The 19,676-nt window shown below is 36.5% G+C and overlaps 1 protein-coding gene across 17 annotated transcripts in view; it reads left to right on the top strand.

The window, feature by feature from the left end:
• ESRP1 (epithelial splicing regulatory protein 1) overlaps positions 1-19,211 on the top strand; it is a 56,787-nt gene extending 37,576 nt beyond the window's left edge. For 5 of the 17 annotated variants that reach the window (XM_070631743.1, XM_008540115.2, XM_070631745.1 and 2 more), the window contains one exon: positions 17,663-19,211. In XM_070631743.1, coding sequence (XP_070487844.1) covers positions 17,663-17,669 — 7 coding nt within the window. In that variant the 3' untranslated portion in view covers positions 17,670-19,211. Of the gene's footprint in view, positions 1-7,565; positions 7,717-11,093; positions 11,203-17,662 lie in introns of all 17 variants that reach the window. The other 12 variants (XM_008540108.2, XM_008540111.2, XM_008540110.2 and 9 more) reach the window with 3 other exon arrangements.
• The last annotated feature ends 465 nt before the right edge of the window (positions 19,212-19,676 follow it).

Below are 19,676 nucleotides of genomic sequence, written 5' to 3' on the forward strand. Positions count from 1 at the left end.
GAAGTGGGAAAACAGTTGCTTCCAGAGAGAGGTTCCGATTTGTAAAGGTAAATGGTGTAATGGAGTCGTGCTACTTGCTCTGTATTTGCACCTTGCCATGTTGTCTCTATTCTTATTAAAAAATAAGACAAAAATGCATTTCAAAAACAGTGACCCAAAAATACCTTCAAAAGTAATTTTTGTAAATGAGCCCCTCTGGAAATTGTCTTCTTTTGTATCTTTCCCAAGGAGAAAGATGTCCATGGATCACAGTGTGTTTTGCTTGCTTTCTTCATCTAGATTTTTTTTATCAAGACACTACGTTTTTTTTCTAAACATGTAAGAGGATCAGCTATGCTATTATTTTGTACCTTGAGCAACAAGATTACTTTCAAAATAATTTCTAGTATAGGATTCAGTTTTCAAATTAGAAGTTGGTCTTTATCAGGGCTATCTTTGTTTTGAGTAAGCAGTCTACTATGTTTTTGGAGCATATTATAACTGTAGTAGAGGGTTACTTTTTATAATCTTTGACATAACTGGAGTAAATTTAAGTTTAGCTACCAAACTGTTCTGAAAGTACATAAATTTGCTGACTGTTTAGGTGAAATAGATCCTTGAAAGATTTCTTTATTTGTTCCTATGTGTTTTTATATTTGTTGGCTACTTAAACTTTCTACAAGAGATAGATGCACGTATGTAGAGAAGCTTGTCTGGCCTTTAAAAAGCTAACAGAAATCCAGGATCCAGATGTAGTAATCAGTCTGTGGGCAGCTGCAATATTCACAAAGAATGCTAAGTTAACCTTGAGATTGTTGATGTCAGATGAAAACTTAAAGTTCAAAAATTTCCTCCGTGAAAGTTGACTCCAGCCTTCACACTTGCCAGGAATGAAACAATATTTCTCCTTTTACTTCCAAAATATATGGTCTTTGCAACGCTAGAAGTTTTAGTGAATGTTAGTACAAAGCCTCTGTGCAGCAATTTTACAAGGCATTGGAAATAGATTTCTTTCTGCAGGACTTCTCAGAGTGCTTCCTATGTTAATGTGTTGTGACTCATCCAGAGGGAAGAATACAGTTCTCTGATCTTCTTTCACTTAACCTAATTCTCTAACAGGATAAACTTTGATCTTCTCTTCTATAGAGAAATGTGACAAGTCCTCAAATTATGAATATGATAACATTGTGTTACCAATGTTTAGTAATTTCTAATTATTAAGTAAATGAAGAAGGGTATGATGAACTTAGTTTTCAATAGTGTGTATTATGAGTGTTTAGATATGGTAGGTATCATGGCCCCCAGTATTTTCATATACCTTTCCTTGTTCTACAAAGAAGTTTGTCACACTTATTAGGATGTGTTGAATATTATAAAATTAGATGAGATAAATTAGGATCTGGGAAAATATAGGATAGGAAGAAACATTTGGATAGTCTGGCAACAGAAAATTAGACAATTAAATTAATAATTGGCATAACAGTCATGGCCTCTGCCCAGGTAGTCAGACAAAAGGAAACTTAAATTGCAAAACTCATAACTTCAAAGGAAAGGAAGTCATAACTTCTCAGCGAAATAGTTTTTCTCTACATTGGGTTTGAAAATTTTTACCTAAATATGTAGAGAGGACACGGAGCGCTGCAGTGGAGGAAATCGTCATCAACTTTATAATACATTCAGTCACTTGTTTCGTTCAGCAGTTTCTTAACGTGATCTCAGTGCAACTTGCTGAAGGAGCCTCAGCAGTAATGTCTTCACGGCTGTGATGCTCTGGCGGTTTTCTGAGTGTAAAGCTTTAGAAAAGCCCCTCTCGTGCTATTTACTGTTTCCTTCATTTCCTCCCACCTCCCCTCAGTTCTTTGTTCAGGCAACCCCAACGGGCTTTCTCATCAGCTCACGTACACTCCCCTGGTTGGTTTACTTGAAGTGATACAATCTCTTCAACACTGTGGGACTTTTGGATTCAGTGTTAAATTGACTTGTTCATTTGGCCCTAACCCTTTGGTTCCTTTGTAGTCCTATCAATTTGTGAACTTTTGTAGCATTTGAGTAGAAGTTACATTATTGACATCATGCACACCTGAGACGTTGATAAATACTGGTACTTGAGAATCTGAAACCTAACTAAAGATATTAATGGAAGTGAGAACCCAAAACAGTGACTAACAATTGAACATAAAGATTAGGACGAGCTACTGATGTGGCCTGGTTTTGATGGGCAGCTCTCTTTTATTCTCTTATTTGGAGTGAGGATAGAAAATTTCCTGTTTGAATTCCTTATCTATCTCTAAACCACTGCCATAAAGCACACACATGATTTTTATGTTATCCTTATTCTGTGGTGTCAGAAAAATCCATACATACTTTGAAGCTATTCTTGTGTTTAAAGTTGTATCCCTTATCCTATAACATACGGCACTCACTAACATTCCTTAAACTACGTGCAATCTGAAAAAGACTAAGGTTTTCTGATAACTGAGTAATGTATTTTTCATGAAAAGCATTACATTTCTCAAACATTGACTGTAAATTGATGGTTAACTGAATTGAATTAGTTCAAAAGTTAATTTTGAGATTTGGTTTTTAGGTTTTTAAAACAATTTTATTGAGGTAATTTACATACCATACCATTAACCCAATTTAAGTATACAATTCATTGGTTCTTAGTGTATTTACAGAGTTGTGTTGCTAATTTTAGAATAATTTTACAGTCTAATTTTTGGATAATTAACAATCTAATTTTAGAATAATCATCACCCCAAAAAGAAACCTGGTGCCCGTTAGTAGCAACTCCTATTTGCCTCACTTTTACCCCCTTCATTTTCCCCTCCCCCATCCCTAAACAACTACCAATTTATTTTCTGGTTCTATTGATTTGCCTGTTCTGGATGTTTCATATAAATGAAATCACATTTCATTTATGGTCTTTTTTTCCCCTGCATTTCCTCCCCAGATCCCCCCCCCGGTACATAGTTGTGTATTTTTAGTTGTGGGTCCTTCTAGTTGTAGCATGTGGGACGCCACCTCAGTGTGGCCTGGCGAGCAGTGCCATGTCTGCGCCCAGGATCTGAACCAGCGAAACCCTGGGCCGCCAAAGCGGAGCACATGAACTTAACCACTCGGCCATGGGGCCAGTCCCTGTATATGGTCTTTTGTGACTGGTTTCTTACATTTAGCATGTTTTTGAAGTTCATTCAGGTTGTAGCATGTATCAGTACTTCGTTCCTTTTTATGACTAAATAATATTCCATCATAAGGATGTACCACATTTAGTTTATCATCCATTCATCAGTTGTTTGACATTTGGAATTGTTTATACATTTTAGCTATTAGGAATAATGCTGCTGTGCACATTTGTGTTTCAAGTCTTTGTACGGACATAGATTTTCACTTTTCTTGGGTAGGGTATGTATGTAGGAGTGAAATTGCTGCATCATGTGGTAACTGTTTAACCTTTGAGAAACAGCCAAAGTGTTTTCCAAAGGGGCCTCAGCATTTTACATTCCCACTAGCAGTGTATAAGAGAAAGTTCCAATTTCTCTACATTCTTTCCAACTCTTACTCTTTTATTTTAACCATCATTGTGGGTGTGGATTTGCTATTTAATTATGGTTTTGATTGGCATTTCCTTAATGACTATTGATTTTGAGCATCTTTATATGTGCTTATTAGCCATTTGTATATTTTCTTTGGAGCCATGTTTATTCCAGTTCTTTGCACACTTTTAAATTGGGTTATTTTTCTTATTTTCAGTTGTCAAATTTCTTTATACTTTCTAGATATGAGACCATGTAGGATATGATTTACAAATATTTTCTCCCAGTCTGTGGAATATCTTCATTTTCTTGATGGTGTCCTTTAAAGCACAAAAGTTTCACATCTTGATCAAGTCCAATTTATTTGTTTTTTCTTACTTAGACTTTTGGTCTCATGTATAACATGAGGTCATGAAGCTTTACTGCTATATATTCTTGTGAGAGTTTTGGCTTTTACATTTAGGTATATTATTCAATTTGAGGTTTTTGTATAGTGTGTGGTAGGGGTCTAAATTCATCCTTTTGCATGTGGCTATTCTGTTGTTCCAGCACCATTTATTGAAAAAACAGTTCTTTCTTCATCAAATTGTCTCGGAACTCTTGTCAAAAATCAATTGACCATAGGGGCCGGTCCCATGGCATAGTGGTTAAGTTCGCGCACTATGGTTCAGCAGCCTTGTATTCATGGGTTTGCATCTCGGGTGTGGACCTATACACCACTCATCAAGTCATGCTGTGGCAGCATCCCACATACGAAATAGAGGCAGATTGGCATGGATGTTAGCTCAGGGCCAGTCTTCCTCACCAGGAAAAAAAAAATTGAATTGACCATAAATGTAAGGGTTTATTTCTGGCCTTTCAATTCTATTCCATTGATGTGTATGCCTATATGACTACCTTTATGTAAGTACCACACTATCTTGATTACTACAGTGTTGTAGTAAGTTTTGAACTTAGGAAGTATAAAAGTCCTCTTACTTTGTTCTTTTTCAAGAGAGTTTGCCTGAGTCCTTTGCATTCCATACATGTTTTAGGTTCAGCTTTGTTAATTTCTTCAAAGAAGCCTGTTGAAATTTGATAGTTATTGCACTGAATCTGTAGATCAATTTGGAAATGCCATTTTAGCAATATTATGTCATCTTTATGAACATGGGCTAGCTTTCCATTTATTTACATGATTTTTTTTTTAAACAATGGTTAGTAGTTTTCAGTGTACAAGTTTTGCTCTTCTTTTGTTAAATTTTTTCCTAAGTATTCTAATCTTTTTGATGCTATTGTGACTGGAATTGCTTTCTTAATTTCATTTTTTAATTGTTCATTGTAGTGTATAGAAATGCAATTGACTTATTTTGTGTATTCATCTTGTATCTTGTAACTTTGCTAACCTAGTTTATTCTAGTAGTTTTTTAGTAAATTCTGATTTTCTGCATATAAGTGTACCTTGTCTTTATCCTATCGTTTTATTCTATAAATTATTTTACTGATTCTTTTTTCAATAATCTGTGAAAGAATGTGGAATTTAGGTAGATAGAAAATTCTTATTCTCATGCCCTGTTAGGTAGATAATAGATTATTATTATTATTTTCTTTTCTAAAGATTGGCACCTGAGCTAACAACTGTTGCGAATCTTTTTTTTTCCCTGCTTTTTCTCCCCAAACCCCCCCAGTACATAGTTGTATATTTTAGTTGTGGGTCCTTCTAGTTGTGGTATGTGGGACGCTGCCTCAACATGGTCTAATGAGCGGTGCCTTGTCCACACCCAGGATCCCAACCAGTGAAACCCTGGGCCACCGAAGCGGAGCACTTGAACTTAACCACTCGAACTTAACCACTCGGCCATGGGGCCGGCCCCGATAATAGATTATTTAATTTTCCTTAAGATGCCTTGTATACAACAAGTAACCATAGTGCAAAAAATAAAGATGTGAATCCAAGTTGTGTTGTGTTTAGGCTTCATCAGAATAGGTGCTACCTTACAGATGCTGAATGTAATTGTCATTTATAACCTTAGATTTCTAGTTGGATAACTTTTATCTTGCTATTATTTTATCTTGGTTGTATTTTGAAGGCACTAGACACCTAGATTTATAGGAGATCTTTATCAAAAGGAATAGAATATGCCAGGACAGAGTCATGGAAGTAAGTTGTATGTTTTGGAAATTATCTGACTTTCTTATCCAGTTTGGAAAGTCTGAATAACTCATAATGAAATACATGAAGATGTCTTGAAGGTCTTTGAGAATTAGAGTTAGTTATCTATCAGGTTTTTTGTTTGTTTGTTTTTTGGGGTTTTTTTGCTGAGGAAGACAGAGGAACATCCACTGTCAATCTTCCTCTTTTTTGTATGTGAGCCACCACCACAGCATGACCACTGACAGATGAGTGGTGTTCTATCAGGCATTTGACAGAGCAAATACAGTCTTTGAATGATGATTATATAGGGGGAAGCACTGAACTAGAAGTTGAGAAATCTGGCTGGTTCTTCTGGTTTGGTGAAGAGCTAACTGGTTGTGTGAAATTATTTAACTCTTAGTTTCTGTTTCCACCTCAGGGAAAAATGAGGTGGTGTGGCTGAATGATGGCTAAAGTCCTAAAGTTCTGCATTCCCTCTGTCTCTGCTCTCACAGTTGCACACAGATTGACATTTAGTGTCTAAATAGGCTCTCCATACAGAGAGTTGAAAATCTCGCTAAATGACTCAATATGCAAATAAGTTGAAGATCACTGCTTTAGAGGCTTAAAAGGTTAAGGGCAGCTTGATGTCAAGTAATATTTTCAGATTCCCATATTTTAAAAATGATGAAATAGAATGATGGTTATGGATATAGCAAGAGTGAGATAGCATAAATTTTATGGTTTATAGAGTAATTTGATATGTTAAATCATTGAATCCGAAGAACATTCTGTGAAACTGGGAAGGTGCTATCATCTCCATTTAGCAAATGGTGAAATAGAGATAAGAGAAATTAAGTGACTTGCTCAATGTAACTGTGCTAATAAAAAATGGAAGTTGGGACTAGATGCACATCTGGTACCCTTCTTTCTATTAACCCATTAGTTAGGATTATGTAAGATAGACAATCGCAATGATTTTTTAGTCCCTTCCAGTATGTGTTTACTTGTCTTTGAAATGCAATAATTACCTACTCAGAAAGATTTATAATCATTAATAATTTAAGGCTGTGGGTTTTTATTACTCTTTAAGCTAATGACTTCTTTAAAAAATTTCCCTATATGTATTTTCAATTTTCACAACTAGCCACCAATTGTGGTAGAAAACAGATTGGGTGGAGGACAGGGTGAAACTAAATGAACAATATGGTTAACAACTTGAGTTGCCACGTAAAGAATAATTAGGTGTTCACTTGGCTTGTGCTCCTTGGAGGTAATTACTGCAGATGCACTAAGAGAACCCATGCATCAATTTCCCCTCGTGTTACTTGTGATTGATTTAATTTGTTATGCATCCCTTTCGATTTTCACCTCCCCTCTGTTTTTTCTGTTTCTTTCAGTCAGGTTGGAAGAAATAACTCTTGAGCACTATTATACCTTGCTGTAGTATTGTGCTGTACATTTGCTGTATATGGGTAGAACAGTCTATTTTTTGGAGCTGTCACTTTGGATACTTTTGGTCTCTGTGGCTAAGGTCCCTATCAGTCCTTTGTATTCATGCCTTTTTATGCCTTAGTATTCCTGATAACTAGCCAGTTAATCGTCAATGAGCTGGGCTTCGGAAGTGGTGCTGTGTGGTTGAATGACTGTGAAGTCTTAATTTTTTCCTTCCTTTCCCTTTAAGAATCTCAGAACTGGATCTTTGGGGAAGCACTGCTTTTAACTCTACAGTAACCCTTCTACCTTTCAACCTTTGGCTTTTGTGGAAATGTGGGACAGAACAGCTATGGTGTTCTTACCTGTCTTGGAAGAAGACTCTGAGAAGTCTAAGAACGATCACCCTGAGAAAGTCTATTTCCTTAAGTAACTAATGTTTTTAGAGTAAATATTCGACATTGTCTGTTTCTATTGGTTCACTGTGCTTTTTCTCCCTTTAGCCCCCCAGGTTCGCCCAATAGTCTTGGCTACTTCCCTACAGCTGCTAATCTTAGCGGTGTCCCTCCACAGCCTGGCACGGTGGTCAGAATGCAGGGCCTGGCCTACAATACTGGAGTTAAGGAAATTCTTAACTTCTTCCAAGGTTACCAGGTCAGTAGCTTGAAGAAGAAAAATACTCAGTGCCCGTATCACTTTAGCTGATTTGCCTGAAGAATGCAGCCAGGAAAGAAGCAGAACTTCTGAAACTCATGTGTGTACCTGTGCTAATAGATTTGCTTATGGAGGCAAAAAGAACCAGAGTGAAAGTCGGGGGGACTAGTGTGAGTGCTAACTTCAAACTCATCCCTTTGACAAGATTAGGGCTTTTCCATGCTGTTCTAATTGTTTCAACTTAATCTGTTGGTGCTTTTTTTTTTTCTTTTAAATTGGAGTATTTTGGGAAAGCTCTTTAGGGCATAGAGCAGTGTGGGTCTTTTCATCTGGAATACAATTGGCTAAGAAGTTTTCCTCAAAGTCAAATTCTTGACTAACAAAAAAAGTACTTAAACATGGAGCTTAAGTTGGGTAGTTAAAAAGTGGTCAGAGGCCTCCCTGCCTAACCTGGAAAAAACAAAAGAGACTCGATGAATCTTTAGACTAGACGGTAACTCCTTCAAATGAGCCCTAGGGTAGTCAGCCTTTTATGATGATCTCCTGTTAGTTTTCATGAAATTCCTATTTATTCTTGTCAGGTTTTTTCCCACTGCCTGTGTCCATCAGTTAAGTTTTCTGGCTTACAGAATGAGGTGTTTCTTGGCGAGAGCTCTTTGTGAGCAAAATCTCCTCCCTGCCGTCTCATCGGAGCAGATGCCTTTGCTTCCTCAAATCACATAGTTACCTAGAGCCTGAACGCCTTCTTTTCTGCAATGTCTAAAAATCAGTACCTTGCAGCAAAAATTGTCTTTCCTCTTGGAGCTGAACCTTGCTTGAGTTTAGAGTTGAGAAGTGTTTATAGACATAATCATCAAATCCTAAAATCGCCTTTGAGCAGCTTTCTAAGAGTTGTGCCTACGGAGGCTGTTTCATTATTAGAATGGGTTTACAAGCCTGATATCCGTGAATCATGGAGGATTCTGGATCTCCGATAATTATCTCAGTAGGGATGCCCCAAACCTACCAAGTTACCAAAATGGTCTTACAGGCTTTTAACGTACAAAGGATATTTTCTGACAAATGAAGAAAATCTATGACTCTTAGCGAAAAACTGACTGAAAGTGGGCAAAAGTTATCTCTTGTTACTGCCTAGCTTAGCACATTCTCACTGGAAGTAAGATTTTTTTCAGAGATTAGCAGATACTTTGCTCTTCTTAAACAATTATGCTGCCTATTGGAAGCCCTTGCAGGGGTAAAAAAGTTACTTTCCAAACTTCATATCTGATTCGTTAGATTATGAAAGGAATAGAGAATGTTACTGAAGGAAATGTTGCTTAATCTCCTGGAGAAAACATTTGAATTTTATATTTTCTCCATTGTTTTACAATTCTAGAAAGTACAAAGTTTTAGGTTTCAGTGGTCAGCTGAATTAATTTTATTTGTTTTGATTAATCAACTTTTAAATTCACACTGAATAGAATTAAGCAGTTATACACATAAGTTGATGATGAGATTAAGCAAAACTCTTATGAAGAGTGTCATGGCTGGCTTTTGTGGGTATTTATTCTGCCACAAAGGAGTAATACCCGTTATTTCTAGATTCATGGCTACAAGATTGACATGCTTCAAAATTGAGATAAGCCACTACAGACTGAAGTTATTTTATCTTTCTAGTATTTTCTAGGGAATCAATTCAATGTTGGAGTAGAGTCATCTGGTATAATCAGAAGCACAAAGATTGTGCAAAATTATTTACTCTCAAGGCATTTGGCCTGCATTTCTGAAGTGCTTGGAATTTTTGAACTGGATCAATGAATTCGGATTACATAAGAACCTCAATTATCCAATGCCATATATCAAATTATTCCAATGTCTGTCTTCAGTAATTTGAGCTTTAAGGTAGTTACAGTGTACACATTCAAAGTCTTTTGTATCTAACCCAATTTCAAATCTCTCTAAAGCTCATGTTTAAAGCTCATATTTTCTACTATCTTTAGGAACACATGCTTTCTTATTTATTTTTTTTTCTGTTCTCACTTATTTTGGTAATAGCCAGTAGTTATGGGATTCCAGGTTCTTCAGGTATAGGTTTGTCATAAGACAAAATCAGTGGATGACTTGTTTTAAAACTGTGTTCTCGTGAGTGTAATCTGTGCTTGTCTTTACCTATGGTGTATTTATCACTGTTACTGGTCTAATGGGAGGATCTCATTTGATATCCAGTTATTTATGATTAATTTTACATAATAATATTTTATTTGTATAATTAAGCAAATTCTTGGTAATAATTGATTGACCTAAGTCTCTCGATGGTTTCTGATTATGTCTTTTTAAGAATATATGTATCCTGATGTAATAATGGTGTATATCATGCTCTATAAACATTATATTTAAATACAATTTTTGGATGTATGTTTCCTGTACCCTCAGCAAAATTCCTTCCATAAAACAACTCGAACTTAATTTTTCCATGCTTCATTTGGGGTTGGGAAAGGGTAAAGCTGGAAAGGGCAAGGATTTTCAAAAGGGAAAGAATTCTGACGGCCAAAGCAAGATGCAGGACATGGGCTCTGCTATCAAATCTGCAATCTTATAAAGTTAAAGTAATTGAGTTAGGCCCATTTTGATAAATGAGATTAATAGAATGAGGATGGAATTTATGAGGACAAACTACCATGAAAATATTTGCTAATGAGAATGTCATTCTGGTCATGAAAGTAAACCTGTATCTATGCTCTGATTTATGAGCCTCTTATTCTGAAATGAACTCTCAGATATCCTTATATATTTCCTGTAACTTTTTCATTTGCTCTTTGCATTACTCTTTACTGTCAGTGGCTTTGCATTTTCAGTAGTGCTAGTTTTTGTCTCTCCTCAAAGGATGGACTTTAATCATCATCTCTTGGGGCCTCTCACTGCTAAGATTTTTACTTGCCATCCTACTAAGAGAATTAGATTGATATTACAGATACATTTAATACTATTTAAAGTTCGCAGAGTTGTTTGGAGATATTGGGCTTCCTGTACAATACCTTGCAAATAGTTGGTGCTCAAATATTTGCTATCTAGTCACAACTGTGGGTGGTATGGAAAGTGTACTGTTAGCAAGATCTGAAGTGTTTAGTGGTGTTTATTGTGGTATGGTGTTCTTTTTTTTATCCATATGGTCAATCTAACTTCCCTCCTAGAGGGGACTTTTTATGGTATTTAGATATTTTAAGAAATGAAGATTTGGGGTTAACATTTATGTGTATGGCTCCTACCAGTGTTAACTTGTTTCCTACCATCTAAATGTCCTATAATACTGTGGGTAGATCTATTCAGTTAAAATACTAACCATCCATAGTGACAGTTTGTCCATCTTTTGATCCTTTTTGTTTTAACTTGCATTTTAGTATGCAACCGAGGATGGACTTGTACACACAAATGACCAGGCCAGGACTCTACCCAAAGAATGGGTTTGTATTTAAGGGCCCCAGCAGTTAGACCATCTCAGAAAAGAAGGTAAGGCTCCATGATGTGAAAGTTAAATTATGAAGGGCCAAACAAATAGAGGCAAAGAATCTGAAAGTTCTTTTAGGACTTATTTTAGGAGTCAGGTGAGAGATTCCCTCTTTCTTTTAGTGTGATGTAAGAGTGTCAGAAATCCTGGAAGGAATGGAGACTGGAATTCAGGTTGTTGTCTAAGTAGGTAGTATCTAAGCAATCTTTATGGATGATAGTTGTATGTAATTTTGGGGTAAGGGAAAAATTTCCATTTGGAAATTCACTTGCTCTATCTCATGTGGAATACTACAGGGTGGGTATGCTTTGTTTTGTTTTTTTAAATTGAGGTTAAAAAAAATCATGTGACATAAAAGTAATCATTTTAAAGTATGTAATTCGGTGGTATTATGTTTACAACATTGTGCAACTACTATTTCTATCTAGTTCCAAAATATTTTCATCACTCCAAAAGAAAATCCCATGCTCATTAAGCTGTAGCTCCCTGTTTTCCTTCCTGATAGACCCTGGCAACCGATCTTCTTGTCTATATGGATTTACCTATTCTGGATATTTCATATAAATGGAATCATACCATATATGATCTTTTGTGACTGGCTTCTTTCACTTCACATGTTTTTGAGGTTTATCCATGTTGTAGCATGTATCAGTATTTCATTCTTTTTCATGGCTGAATAATTCAATATTCCATTGTATGGATATGCAACATTTTGTTTATTCATTTATCCATTGATGGGTGTTTGGGTTGTTTCCATCTTCTAGCTATTGCACACAGTGTAGACATGAACATTTATGTACAAATATTTGAGTACCTGTCTTTTTTTTGTTTTTGAGGGTTTTTTGTAAGAAAGATTGGCCCTGAGCTAACGTATGTGCCAATCTTCTCTATTTTATGTGGGATGATGCCACAGTGTGGCTTGACAAGCGGTGCTAGTTCCGTGCCTGGGATCTGAAACTGTGAACCCTGGGCCCCAAAACAGAGTGTGAGAATTCAACCACTATGCCACCGGACTGGGCCCTTGAGTACCTGTTTTTAATTCTCTAGGGTGTATATCTACGAGTAGAATCACTGAGTTGTATGACAATTCTACTGAGATGGGTATACTTTTTTCCGCAGTTTCTTTTCTAAAAAAATTGGGGTAAAATACACATAACATAAAATTTGCCATTTTAACCATTTTTAAGTGTATAGTTTAGTGGCATTAAGTACATGCACATTGTTACACACCTGTCACCACCATCTAGCTCTAGAATTTCTTCATCTTCTTAAATTGAAACTCTGTATACATTAAACCATAAATCTCCATTTCCCTCTTCTCCCAGCCCCTAGCAATCACCATTCTACTTTCTGTTTCTATGCATTTGACTATTCTAGGTACCTCAAAAGTGGAATAACACAATATTTGTCCTTTCATGACTGACATTTCACCTAGTATAATGTTTTTAAGGTTCATCTGGGTATGCTTTTAAAGGTGCTTCATTCCAAAATGATGGTGAGCATTTTGTTGCATGTCTTTCTCCTCTTCTAAAACTAAATCTAGAGGGAAGGAAAACTGATAGTTTTTGAAAATAGGTTTTTTTCTTTCTATCTCATAACCTTTTCTTAAAGGATATTGGCATTCTGTGTGAGCCTCCCCAAGAGATGGAGTTGTAAGGACATGGTCAGGAATTGATGTGGCTTATTTCTTCATTTTTTCTTGTTAGATTTGCTGAAGTTGGTATGCTGGCGTGTCATTTTCAAATACCGTTTTCATGGCTGAGGAGCCTGTGGGCTTCAACCATATGGGTTTCTAAATTGGATACAGGGTTGCTAAGTAAAGTGTTGTCCTTGAGAAATGGCAATTGGTGTCTTAGCCTCTCATTCTGAAGATGTAGAAACCCCAGGTCTGGATTGGAAGCGATGATTCTCTGCCATTTTCAGTGAGGTTTCAAGATATCTTGGTATGGGGCTGGCCCAGTGGCGCAGCGGTTAAGTACACACGTTCCGCTTTGGTGGCCCGTGGTTCACTGGTTCGGATCCTTGGTGAGGACATGGCACTGCTTGGCACACCATGCTGTGTTTAAAGTAGAGGAAGATGGGTACGGATGTTAGCTCAGAGCCAGTCTTCCTCAGCAAAAAGAGGAGGATTGGCAGCAGTTAGCTCAGGGCTAATCTTCCTCAAAAAAAAAAAAAAAGATATCTTGGTACTAGCAGAGAGCATCTTGTCCAGACACTTTGCAGTGGGAATCGAGTCTTTTCTTCTTTAGTTCATAGTGGTGAGAGCACATTGTTTTAGCCTGTTGGTGTTCTTTATAGTCCACACTTTGTCTTTCCAAATGTCCTTTATTCAACCCCTTAATGATGTCTATGAATTTGATAAGCATACTATCTATATTGTAAAATGAGTATATTGAATAAGAAATGACTAGAAATGTACCCTTTTGTCATTTCATTAGAAATGTCCTAAATTGAATATAACCATTGCTCGATACCTCTAATTCTATCTTATGTTTATATATTTGGGGTCATGCTAGAATAACAAATCAGGTACTTTGTTAAAATCCTGGTGATTGCATTTTCTTATTCTAATAACATCAGATTAATCTACCTTTATATTGAGAATTTTTAAAAATTCACATTGAGTACTGTGTGAAATATTTGGCATAAGTTATTTAATTATCGCAACAACCCTAGGAAGTAAGGATCATAAAAGTATTGTGTGCTCATTGTAAAGAATTTGGAACATATAGACAGGTACAAAGAAATCACTAATAATCCCACTATCCAGAAATAACCACAATGACTATTTCCTTTCAGCTTCTTTTTTTGTATGCCCTCATACAATGTTGGACCTTGTTTCTTTCCCCTTAACCTTATGTTGTAACTATATGTTGATACAGTTTTCTCCTCAGCCATATTGATACCAAATTCATCATCACCAGTCATCTTTTACACCCATAGAGCAGCTTGTGCTCTTAAAGCACTTTTATATCTACAGTCTCATTTGAGTCTCACCAGAGCCCTGTGAGGCATCTGGGTGGGCACCCATGGCTTCATTTGACAGATGAGGAAATGAAAGCTGGAGAGGTTAGACAACTTTCACAGAGTAATATAGCTAATGACCAAGCTGACCAAAAGACTGTAACTTCTAGCTTCGGTCTTGGTGGTCTTTTCTGATGACCAAATAAGAGCATGGCAGAGTAAGTTCTTGTAGTGGGCTGAATGGTGGCCCCCAATATATGTCCACATCCTAATCCCTGGGACCTGTGACTATTATCTTACCTAGCAAAAGATGTAAATTAAGGATCTTGAGAGGAGGAGTGTATCCTGGATTATCTGGGTAGACCCTAAATGTGATTGTAGAGAGGCAGAGGGGGATCAGACAGACATGTATAGGAGAGGAGGAGGCAGTGTGACCATGGAGGCAGAGATTGGCGTGATGCGGACACAAACCAAGGAACACCTGCAGCCACCAGGAGCTGGAAGAGGCAAAGAACAGATTGTTCCCTAGAGCCACCAGAGAGTGTACAGCCTGGCTGACACCTTGATTTTTGACTTCTGGCCTCCAGAATCATAAGAGAATAAATTTCTGTTGTTGTTAGTCACCAAATTTGTAGTAATTTGTTACAGCAGCCATAGGAAACTAATATAGTGCTCTAAAAACTGAATGAAAGAATGATGTTGTCGCTGGTTATAGAATCAGATAAAGGTAGCCAAAGCCCATGATAAGGTAAAGAAGGCATACTATTCTGTCTGCTCGTGTAGTCTTGTCCTCTCAACCTCACTGACATTTGTTGACTGCCCGCAGGAACTACTGTAGACATGCCTCTTTTGTCATATAAGACCCCTGACAGAGAGCTCACAAGCCATTGAAGGTGCCCAAGGGGCCCTCCAGGGAAGGAGGTTTGATGGCTGACTGGAAAAAATGCCTCCTCAGATGGCGAGAGTTTGTTTGTTTTTCCCCAGCTTTTGTTGCTTTTTGTCGTTACTGTTGTTTTTTAAAGCTCAAAGTCTTGTACTCCTAGGGTCTTAAATGGGCAGGGTCAGCTCATAAATTTAAATCTGTCCACAAGTGCTTGGATATGACTATTTTCAGACGTATGGAGAAGGCATGTCTTTAAGATGACATTTTCCTGCTCTATAAAATGGCCATAAAATCACTTCTACATATGTGACTTAACATTTTTAGGGGGTGAGATTCAGGTGGATTAGTGAGTATAAAGCAGTTTTATGAGCTATAAAGATATATATACACACGCACACACACAAATAACTATTTTGTTGTGGTGATTGCAATAATCATTACAAAACCACTGCCCCTGTAATTCAAGGTATCTTTTGGAGAATAAACAGCTTTCAAAATTAGACAAAATTTCTCTCTCTTCCTCTTCCAGCTAATATTTATAATAGTGGGCAAGAACAGCTAAATGAATGCTGATGGTATTGATTTAAATAACCAAAAGGCCGTCAAACTTTCTTTGATTGAAGAATCTGAGTTACGGGTTTTATTTTATCTTTTATATAAGGAAGAAGAAACTGTTCCTCTTCTTAAGAAATCTCACAAATGATTATACTTTTCAGAAAAGAGATGTCAAAATTACTATAAGGAAATAAAATATTACAACCATTCAGAGTTGCAGCCTTTTTAAGGGTTTAGATTCATCACATAGGCCATAACACCGGTTGGTGAAATCTAGACATCTTATAAGACTTTTGTGTATGTACTACTTTTCATGACAGTTTAGTGCAAAATAAAACTATATATTTTAACGCAGATCTTACTAGAAAGGAAAGAGTCATGAACGATTGCAGTCGTAACTTCAAAATTGTCTTTGCATAATAGTGTTTACTTTTCTGCAGGTAAAGAATAGGAAACATTTTCTCCTTATCCTAGGTTTGTTTGGGTTTTTTTAGCTAGCAGCTAGGAGTCTGCAGTTTTAACTGCTAAACACTAAGACTCCGTTGGATACACTCAAATTGAAAAGCAGGTTAAACTTTTAATTTCTTCCATCCTTTCCCACATTTTTACAGAATATGAAGGTATAATTTTCAGCATCTACAGTGGTTGCCTACTGGAATAATAAATAATAATATGGGCTGGGAATGGGAAAGGTGGCATTTCATTGACTCTGATAACAGACAGGACCAGGGTTGACTGATTTGGCTGGATCCAAGGGCTCACTCTCAGCCGGACTCTCTCCATGACATGCCCCCAGCAACTCTTGGCTTATACCCTTCCATTTTAAGTCCAGAAGCAAGGCAGGAATTGAGTTTCACTGGCCTGGCTTAAGTCTATCTCTGAAACCACTATGGCCAGGGACATACAGAGCTCTAATTAGCAATGTCTAGGTCACTTATTGGGTTCAGTGATAAAGTTACCTCTTTATGGCCTTGAGACTGGGTGAGGGGGCAGTTATTTAAGGAAAATTCAGGTGCTATTGCCAAAATAACAGTAATTCATTTGGGGCAATAGTGTTGTTGGGTCATTGATAGAGATTTTCTTATCTGTATTTAGTATCCAAGGAGAAGCTTTCAGCACACAGTATTTTAAGTTGTGTTAAATTATGGTCACTTTGTAAACTGCATTTCAAAAATGAATTCTAACAAATATTTCTCTTTTTTAAATACCTGATTCTAAATTTGTACCAATTTTAGAATCTGTCATTAAAGCAAATCTAATCTTTACCACAATTTCAAACTGGTCATATGAACAAGACTGAATCTCAAAAGCTGTTTTCATTTCTATCTTTATTTCTGTTTTTCATTTACATGTGAAAGTATGCACAATGTCTAGTTAAAGTTTTCATTTTAAAGATTTTGGTATATAAGTGAAATAGCACAGTGGAATCAATCTGCATTCAAATTCTGGATCTGCCAATTATTGGCTTAATTGCTCTGTGCCTCAGTTCCCACATCTGTAAAATGGGGATAACATAGTAATGGGGTGGTCAGGAGGATGAAATAATCCACATAAAGGTTGCTTATCAACTAGTCACTGTCATGTTTGCTGTCATGTCATTCCCCAGTGCTGCTTATTGATTCAAATATTTTTGTTTGAAATTTCATGTATTAGAATTTAATTTTTAAAGTTTGTCTTAATGGTTTTATTTTTAAAATGATATTGAGCCTCTGATATCAGAAGAATGCTGTGATAAGTTGGGGGCCCAGACTAAGGAATGAATAAAATAGTCTCCACAAAGGAGTCAAGTGGGGAGGTGAAAACATACACATTATTCCACACATGATAATGCAAAGGGTAGGGAGTTATGGAAATGCCAATTATCACATAAACTTCACTCAGCAGCACTGTACTCCCTGAGTATTTGGCATGTAAATGCAAACTATATCTCTGTAAAATAAAGATTTGGACTACTTTAAGGCTTTTTTAGACCTTTAGGAATTCAAAATAATTTTTTTAATGGTTGCTAAGAATTGAAAAATTTAGAGACTATAATATTTCCTTTTATTCATTTTTTTCAGTGTTTGAAAGATGTATGGTGATCCTGAAACCATCAGATGTAAGACAGCTTCTGGCAACTTCAGAGGAAGTTTGTCTACACTCAGGCTGCAGTATTTTTAGCAAACATGATTGGACAGTGGGCCTATGCTCTATCTTTTGGTGGAGTGAAAAATTTGAGCCAGTGAAGCCAAATCCTTATAGCAAGCAGTATGACTGGCTCCTTGCTGATTGCAAATAGGCATTTAAAATGTGAATTTGAAATCGGATATCTCCATTACTTCCAGCTAACATGGCATCATAGGTGTTTCCTAAGTTTTAAGTCTTGGAAAAAAAAGAATACTCCACCAATGTCCGCCGTCTCCACGAGGAACTCTGTAATGGAAACTTCACTTTTGTGTGTTCCCACTCTTCTCTCTCCATCTCCCTATCTTCTGCACAGTCATGCCCTCTTACTAAATAATTCAAGAATAGGGTCTTGGAAAACTTAAATCACAAACTTAAAAGAAATAAAACTAATATTTTCCCAGTCTCTTGGCCATCATGATGTCTTATAGTCAAAAATCAATAAATGTTTCTTAAAACACCTTGGGATTAAGTAGAAGAAATAGCACACCCATTACAAAACATACATAGTTAAGAAATTGGATCTTTCTTCTCAGCAGGTACCACTTGTAAATAAGAATGAATTAGGGGCCAAAATGCAAAACCAAAAATGAAGCAGCTACATGTAGTTAGTAATTTCTAGTTTGAACATAAGTGAATATTGTGGCTTCATGTGTATTATTTTATATTGTACTTTTCCTATTATCGATGGTTTGGACTTTAATAAGAGAAATTCCATAGTTTTTAATATCACAAAAATCAGACTATTTGAACAGTGTATTCTAGAAAGCAATATACTAACTGAACTGAAGTAAATGCTTGTATATATTAAGATAACCTTAAACCTTTTTCTCTAATGCCTTAACTGTCAAATAATTAAAACTTTTAAAAGCATAGGATTATACTCAGCATGCTAGACTGAGAAGTAAACACTGATGTGATTAGAGCAGGTACTGTTGCTGTCAGTGTTTAGCACTATGTGTTTAGCTGTGTTTATGCTATGAAAGTGCAATATTAGACACTAGCTAGCTAGTACTGCTGCCTCATGTAACTCCAAAGAGGAAAACAGGATTTGATCAACTAAGTGCACATGTTTCTTTAAGTTACTCATTGTCCTTTGCTTGGATGCAATGCCATGCAGATTTATGTGGCTGCTATTTTTATTTACTTTACATTACTTTCATTAACACCTTGAATGGAGACCCAAACATTCCCTCTTCAGCTGACCAGCAATGGCCCTTCAACTACAGTAGGAAAAATAAAAATAAAACAAAAACTATTGTGTGTGGAAATTGGTTATAACTGGCACTTAAGATCAGAAAAAAGTTCTTTATACTTGATGCCTTAAAATGCTGTCTGACCAAAGCTCTGAAAGACTTTACGATAGGCAGTAAGACTTGCTGCAGTACTACTGAGTTTTTGTAGAATTGTTACATTTGATAATAAAACTCACCTGTTTAACCTCAATGTTTGCGTTCTTTTTTGTTAGTAGGAGAAGTTGTGGTAATGGTGGAAGGGTGTGGTAAGCCATCTTTTCCGTAGGTGGTAAGGTTTTTCCTAAGCTTTCCATAGGTATTTGTAAAAGCTATCAATGATAAACGTGCTCCAGAGACCAGTTCACACAACTATCCTTAGAGCATAAATCATTGACTTTGATTTTGAAACTCTTAACAATTATGGTAGTCATAGATATTAATATTTGTCCTTGCATCTTATTACTGGAGTTCTATTTGCTTGACAGTTTGGAAAATTTAAGCCACGTAAATCTAATAAGATCTACAACTTGCGTGTTTCTGTATCCCATACGCTCCTCCTCTATTCTGATTACTCTGTCTTTGCTGATACCAAGTTTTCCAATATTCTCTAATCAAAATTCTATCCATTCCTTAGGGCCATCGTTAAGTCTTGCTTAACTTCTACCATTTCAGAGCT

This window comes from Equus przewalskii, chromosome 8 (assembly GCF_037783145.1).
Source record: "Equus przewalskii isolate Varuska chromosome 8, EquPr2, whole genome shotgun sequence".
Classification (NCBI taxonomy): domain Eukaryota; kingdom Metazoa; phylum Chordata; class Mammalia; order Perissodactyla; family Equidae; genus Equus; species Equus przewalskii.